Source organism: Pterocles gutturalis, unplaced genomic scaffold, assembly GCF_000699245.1.
Source record: "Pterocles gutturalis isolate BGI_N339 unplaced genomic scaffold, ASM69924v1 scaffold29453, whole genome shotgun sequence".
Lineage (NCBI taxonomy): Eukaryota > Metazoa > Chordata > Aves > Pterocliformes > Pteroclidae > Pterocles > Pterocles gutturalis.
Window position 1 is genome coordinate 490 of NW_010124074.1, and position 7,440 is coordinate 7,929.

At 50.1% G+C, this 7,440-nt stretch overlaps 1 protein-coding gene across 1 annotated transcript; it reads left to right on the top strand.

The window, feature by feature from the left end:
- Positions 1–8: 8 nt before the first annotated feature.
- On the top strand, positions 9–4,944 carry LOC104465202 (ribonucleoside-diphosphate reductase large subunit-like; the record flags this gene model as incomplete). Its single annotated transcript, XM_010078155.1, has 6 exons — positions 9–230; positions 643–719; positions 1,553–1,688; positions 2,629–2,724; positions 4,029–4,211; positions 4,546–4,944. Coding segments are annotated over 6 exons (900 nt in total), but the record flags the coding sequence as incomplete, so codon positions are not given.
- Positions 4,945–7,440: the final 2,496 nt, after the last annotated feature.

Below are 7,440 nucleotides of genomic sequence, written 5' to 3' on the forward strand. Positions count from 1 at the left end.
CCGTGCAGGCTGAACGCTCCAACAGGCGCCATCGGCCCATTGGCATCGGCGTGCAGGGTCTGGCAGATGCTTTCATCTTGATGCGGTACCCCTTTGAAAGCCCTGAGGCCCAGCGCTTGAACCAGCAAATTTTTGAGACCATTTATTATGGTGCTTTGGAAGCCAGCTGTGAACTTGCCAAGGAGCAAGGGCCGTACGAAACGTATGAGGGTTCTCCTGTCAGCAAAGGAGTGAGTACCGGGAACTGCCACATCCCTGGAGGAGTTCAAGGCCAGGCTGGATGAGGCTTTGGGCAACCTGGGCTAGTGGGAGGTGTCCCTGCCCATGGCAGGGGGGGTGGGATTCGATGAGCTTTAAGGTCCCTTCCAACCCAAACCATTCTGTGGTTCTTAAGTGCAGTAAGAAATGCTTAAGTTAAACTGCGGTGCAGAGAAAAAAGAAAAATCAAGACTCAGCCTGTGCTGGTTGTCCCTTTTACCACAATTAAAGATTTCATGTTTGTAAGATTATGATACAGGAGCTTCACTGAGGCTGAATTGTAGAGAATAGTGAATAGAAATAACGGGTGAATTTACAACGTGATGTATAAAACATGGAGAAAATTGCGCCCTGTCTAATTTGCGCTACACCCGTGTTCTTCAGGTTCTTCAGTATGACATGTGGAATGTCACCCCATCTGATCTTTGGGACTGGAAGACTTTAAAGGAGAAGATCGCTAAGTGAGTAGTCTTGCACAGTTTGTATTAGATGTAAAAGACAATCAACATGTTCTGACTGACTGAAAACAAAAGATAGGGAGCAAGTGTGAAAATGTGTTTCCCTCCAACCCCGTAGATCTTTCTTCAAACCTCTTTTCTGGATGGCCGCCTTTCATTTTTGTTCTTACAAGACAGAGAGAGCCCACCTCCTCTGATTTATCTGAGCTCTTATTTCACCTTGGATACCTCAGCAGGATGGTTTGTGTTCCAGTTAAACAAATGTAGTGATGAGTGAGGCCGAGGCAGCTGGGCTTGGGAACTCCTTCCCCAGCTCACCAGGAAAAGCAGCTGAGCCTCGAACATCCTGAAGACAGGAATCATGAAATTGTGAAGTGTCTGTAATGAAATTGTTCGGTTTGTGTGGGTTTAATTTTTAAATTTAGTAAATCTGTCTACTGCCTTGCGTATGGAGAGGTCTCAGGCGCTTCACGGACTACTAGTTTTTTTTTTTTTGCCTGTGTGTGCTGTGGAGTTATGTTTTTTTCTCTGCACCCTTTCTCATGACTTAAATAATTTGGGAAAGCTTCTGGTTAAAGCTGAAAATAGCAAAGCCTTTAGTTATGTTTCCATGTTGACCCACGTTACAAGTTTAGTGGAGCTCCCCCTTTTTTACTGCAGGTAATCTGGGGGTTTGCAGGTTACCCTGAGAAGGGGAGATATCTGAGCATGTGAGCTCTGAGTTCCTTACCGTGGCTCTCCTAGCTGTCTCCAGTGTATAAACTGTGCTGTTCTTGGGTCTTTTCTGTCTCGTCTCACTCGGTTGGAGCTTTCTAACTCTGGACTATTGTTACCAGATACGGCGTCAGAAACAGCCTTCTCCTTTCTCCCATGCCAACTGCTTCTACCGCTCAGATCTTGGGCAATAACGAATCCATCGAGCCCTACACCAGTAACATCTACACACGCCGAGTCCTCTCCGGAGAGTTTCAGGTAAGTGAGGCAGCTGTGGGAAAAAGCTTTTCTGTTTTCACATCTTTGATGACTGTCACTGCTAAGAAAAGATGAAGGCCACACACTTTGTAACTTAAGAGGTCACGTAAAAGCTTCACAGATGCCAAGGGATCTGTCATTTAGGAAAGAATATGAACCAGTTTGAGTTCTGGAGGTTGGAGTGAGCAAAGAACTCTATGTGAGACAAGAGGAATATTGAATTTAGGGAGGTCTGGTCTGTCCTACATCCCCTCTGGGGTGTCCCCTCATCGATATCGGGGAAAGCACGCCGTTTCCTCCTGCCTGCAGGATCAAATCAGGCATGTAGTCAGAACAACAGGTTACTAACCTGCTCCGCTGTGCAGGTGAGGTGCAGGGCTGCTGGACAGGTATCCCCAAGCAGTCCCAGCAAGCAAACATTCACTGTTTTTTTGCTCCCAAATAAACAGCCTGCACCTGTTTTGTTCTTTCCCTGTCTGACCCCACTCCTGATGATTGTTTGTACCTGTATTTACTAACTCAAGTTGTGGCCAATGGCCCTGGTAAGTCAAGATCTCTCTCTTTCACATCTTTTGGCGTTCCTCATGCAGGGGAGGTCCATACGCTCCCCTTTCACATTTGTAATGTCCAGTAACTTCTCCCATTACTGTCCGACGAGTTTGGCATCAGCCAGGCATTGCAGACAGCCTTCTGTGTTCTGCCATGGCCAGCAGCATCCCGCGTTTGTTACCCTGGTCTGACCATCTGCGTGCATGCCTCAGTGCTGGCTGAAGAATGAGAGCTTGTCAGTGCTGTACAAGGTCTCGTTTCACCGTTTAAAACCCTCTGCACATCAGGGTGGATTTGCCTCCTGGAGAAAGGTGTCTCTGTGCTGCAAAGCAGGGCGTAGAGCTGGGCAGGATATCCAGCGCTTTCACTCTTTGGCTTTCACCCCTCGCAGGTTGTGAATCCGCACTTGCTGAAAGATCTCACAGAGAGGGGCCTGTGGAATGAGGAGATGAAAAACCAAATCATTGCCCACAATGGCTCTATCCAGGTACGTGTGAGAAACCAAGAAAATGGGAAAAGCTGGCTGGGGGGTTGATTTGCCACCCGAGGCTTTGGAGGTCTGCTGTATCCCAGTGACTTGGCTCGCCCAGGGAGGAGAAGCTGTAAAGCGTAGTGTTTCCCTTAGAAATATGAGGGGATGTGTCTGACCTCCAGTAATTTGTTCCTGCTGGAGCCTGCCTGTGTCATGCAGAAGCCCAACAGAAATGTACCGCTAATTATTGCTAGAACTGATACCGAGTCAGGCTGCGCTGCTTTATGCAGATGCTGCAAAGGTTTGGATTCCCATTAGCATAGAGATGATAACGAGGTAATTTCATAGCAGGGAGTAGGCTTGAGGCAGGAGCTGAGTATATGACATCCTGATCTAGAAGTGACATGTAGAAGAGTCTGTGTGGGATGAATCATTTAGGCTGTGGAGTTTGAAATGGTGCTGTGACTGTTGTGCGTGGAGTCATACGTGCTAAAAGAGTGCATCCTGCTTGTCGTGAACCTGGTGGAGCGGGGCCAGAGGAGCCATGGAGATGGTCTGAGGGATGGAGCAGCTCCCATGCGAGGACAGGCTGAGAGAGTTAGGGGTGCAGCCTGGAGAAGAGAAGGCTCCGGGGAGACCTTCCAGCACCTTCCAGTGCTGAAAGGGGGCTACAGGAGAGATGGGGGGGCTCTGGATCAGGGGGTGCAGGGACAGGACGAGGGGGAAGGGGTTGAAGCTGCAAGAGGGGAGATGGAGATGAGATGTGAGGAAGAAATGTTTTCCTGTGCAGGGGGGTGAGGCAGTGGCCCAGGTTGCCCAGAGAAGCTGTGGATGCCCCATCCCTGGAGGGGTTCAAGGCCAGGCTGGATGAGGCTTTGGGCAACCTGGGCTAGTGGGAGGGGTCCCTGCCCATGGCAGGGGGTGGCACTGGGTGGGCTTTAAGGTCCCTTCCCACCCAAACCCTTCTGTGATTCCATGATTCTGTGAATTTTGGGGTGAGTACTAGCTGCTGGATTGATATTTATAGGAACTCCCAACTATTTAGGACAAAGCAGTAATGGCCTGTTTGCACACAGCTTTTTCTCTCAGATTCCCCGGAACAAGCTGTCCTGCTTCAGCAGGCAAGGTTTCTGTGTGCTCGGGCGCTTTCAGATGCAGAATGCTTGGATTCTGTGTTAGAGTTCATCAGCAAAAAGCCTTCGTTCTAGTCAGGATTGCCGAAGTCTCAGCAATTGATGAAGAATTTGGTTTTATAAATATTATCATTCGGGCAGTCGCTGGTTACACTTTGTTGGAAACACTCTTCCTGTTTGTTGCAGAATATCCCTGAGATTCCTGAGGACTTGAAGCAGCTCTATAAGACAGTGTGGGAGATTTCCCAGAAAAAAAAGATGGCAGCAGACAGAGGAGCGTTCATTGACCAGAGCCAGTCTCTCAACATCCACATCGCAGAACCCAACTACGGCAAACTCACCAGCATGCACTTCTATGGGTGGAAGCAGGTATCGGGGAGGGGTGGGGGGCTTGTTTGCAACAGATAGCAAACGGGGGCTGATAAGTTCTTTCATTAAAAGTTGGTCTCACTGATTCTTGGAACAGTAAACGGTTGTTTCCTTCCAAGAATCCAGTCTTACTATGGAATATCTCTCTAGAGCAATCAAGCTGCGATGCTGGGTGGCGTTGCACCCGTTATTCCTCACTACTAGACCTCGCTGTGGGGCTGGTGGGGTGGGTACGGGCTGAGGGAGGTTGGCCCCAGCGGGTCAGAGTTTGGCTGTGGTGTTTGCCTGACTGCCGGCTGATTCCAGCTCTCAAACTCCCGCTTTTTCTCCGCAGGGTCTGAAGACTGGCATGTACTACCTAAGGACCAAACCGGCTGCTAACCCCATCCAGTTCACCCTCAACAAAGAGAAACTCAGAGAGCGGGAGAAGGCCTCCAGGGACGAGGAGAAGGAGAGGAACAAAGCAGCCATGGTGTGCTCCCTGGAGAACCGGGATGAGTGTATAATGTGCGGCTCCTAAAGGATCTGCAGCGCCAGCAAAGCCGTTCCGCCTGCCTGGAGTCCTGCTGAGATAGCAGCAGCTAGTGTAACGTCAGGAGGTAGCGGCTTGCTGGCCCTGTGGCCGGAGGGCGGTCACCATAGCGTATCATATTCCCCATCCCGTCAGGGTTGGTGCAGAGGTATGGATAGGCTGCATAAGAAGTTTGTATTTTGCTTTAGTAGCTGGGCTTCCCCAAAACTTAAGTGCTCTTGCATGGTCTTACATTGAACCCTGTGGGCAGGACTTCTCCGGGACAGACAGGGAAAGTGCTGCTGCCACTTACCTCACAGATCTGTCCTGGGGACTTCAGACAATTCATTTACTGGAGACTGTTACTCATGCCTTCAGAGACAGCAGCAGACCCGACTGATATCTCCTCCTCTGCTGTGGTCAGACAGCATCCGTGGATGTTTTCCACATCCTTACGCTGGGTGTGTTGGACGCTCGCTGTGCTGCCTGTCCTGGCAAAGGAGCAATTTCTGTTCAGCTTAGAAAGCTGGAGCGTGTGCACGTCTGCCAGCGAGACCCTTCTCCCACCAGTTCTTACTCCCCTTGTCCCCTCCTCGTCCTTTTCCAAAGAGCTTTTTAAGGGAGCGGACTAGTGGTAGGTGCGTTGCTACCTGGAGAGTTCATCTTCTCCATCCAGCCTGACAGGGCAGAGAATTACTCTCGGTAAATATTCCTTTTCGGTTCTGACCAGGAAGCGGCAGGACTGCCGCAGTGCATTTCATTCTGTATTAAAAACCTCCTCTAATTTATCGGTGAGTTTTCTGGTAAGGGCCTTACACGCTGTCCTTGGCCAGAAAGCCTTCTGAAGTGCACACGCCATCTTTTTTTTTTTTTCAAGAGTTGCATTTCTCCACCCCAGCTAGTTATTTGATCTTTTAAAAATAATAAATTTTTACTTGTCCATGTACTTAACTCCCCGCTCTAATGCGATGGGGGTTTCATCATCCAGTTCTTAAATATTTATTGAATTTCATGTACCATACAACTAACCCTTGAATCCAGCCAAACTCAATAAAATGTGGAATGTCACAGAAATGAGCAGTGGTATCTTGGGAGTAGGGTTTTTTTTTGATTAAAAGTGAAGTGTAACAGCTGGAGGCTGGGGCTTTTTTTTTTGAGCCCTGCACCTCCTGCACGCGATTACTTCCTGAAGGAAGGCAGGCTCTTGTATAAAAGGAGGCATGTACCAGAGCCCTGTGTTTGCCGGGGTGACCGTGCTTGACTCGGGGCAGGGGTGTCTGTTCCTTTGTGACATTTTGAAGCTTTGGGCTGACGGTAAATGTGAGGAAGGGGCTGAAGTAATAATGCCAAGTCTGTGTTTCAGTAACGTGCAATCAAGGTCTGCCAAGCTCCCAGGGCAAAGTTGGGACTGCTAGAAGGTAAGGCTTGGGCTCTTGTCTTGTTTTTCAGTCCAGCACTTGCCCTGTTTCTTCTCCTTTTTTCTCTCATGAGGAGCCAATGCCTTGGGAAGCAGCTCTCTCCCCTTCCAAAGGAAGACTTGGGTCTAATCACTGCTCCTGGCAGTTGTACCACCCAAGAAATTTCACCAGAAAGGTTCTGAGGGCACAGAGCCTTTTGACTACAAAAATCCTTTTCTGAGCGAGTTTTGGAAAGTTCAGAAGTTGCCAGGGTGGGAGCAGGGCTGCTGGGGACCAGCGTGGGATCTCAGGCAGTTGAGGGGAGGGCAGCTCACAGCTGAGTGTGTCTGCTACAGTCAGGTCAGCACTGAGCTCTCTTAATCCAGCATCTGGAGCATCACAAGGAGAGTTTTCGGGGTTGGGTGTAACTGGTTAGCACAGCAGGAGCAGCTCCCAGGAGCCCTGCTGTCTAGACTCGCCTCGTTCTTGCAGTTTGTGTTTGCTGCTGCCTCTCTTCGAGGCACTCCTGAGCACTGTTGAAACCAGCGCTCCTGTCTGATCTGCTCTCCTGGGGGAGGAGTGAAGAGGGCTCACGCTTCCTGCTGGAGAGGAGAGGCGGTTGGAGAGGGACTGGAGTGCGGGTGAGAGCTGCGCTGGATGCTGATGCTCCTTTTGGCTGATGGGAGGGAGGCCTCAGGAGCCACCGTCTCGCTCCTGTGTGCAATTCATCCCTAACCACTGCCCTGGCTGCTGCTCGCCTGCCCTTTGGGCTGTCTCCTGCTTCCTGTAGTATTCCAACTTTCCTTAAAGACCAACCAGATCTTCCTGTTGCTGTTTCCTTAATCCCCCCAACTGCTGTCCCTAGCCAGGGAAGTGCTCTGTCGTTGCTTGAGTGGGGTCAGTTTTGCTCCTTTTCTGAAATAGATTTCTGTTTCCTCTGCTGTGTTATCTAAAGCAACGCTGTGGCTGTTTCCCTCTTGAAGATCTCCCCACTTGGCAGCCAGGTGCTGCTGCTCTCTAGGAAATAGCTCTGAGCTACAGAGAGGAAAAAAAAAAAAGGGATTTAAATGCTGGAGATGCAGGCTGGTGGCGACTTGACTGTGTGTGGTTCCTGGAGCAGGGGGAGACGATAATGGGACACCACAAGCAAAAGGTTAAAATCACAGAATCACAGGAGGGTTTGGGTTGGAAGGGACCTTAAAGCCCACCCAGTGCCACCCCCTGCCACGGGCAGGGACACCTCCCACTAGCCCAGGTTGCCCAAAGCCTCATCCAGCCTGGCTTTGAACCCCTCCAGGGATGGGGCATCCACAGCTGCTCT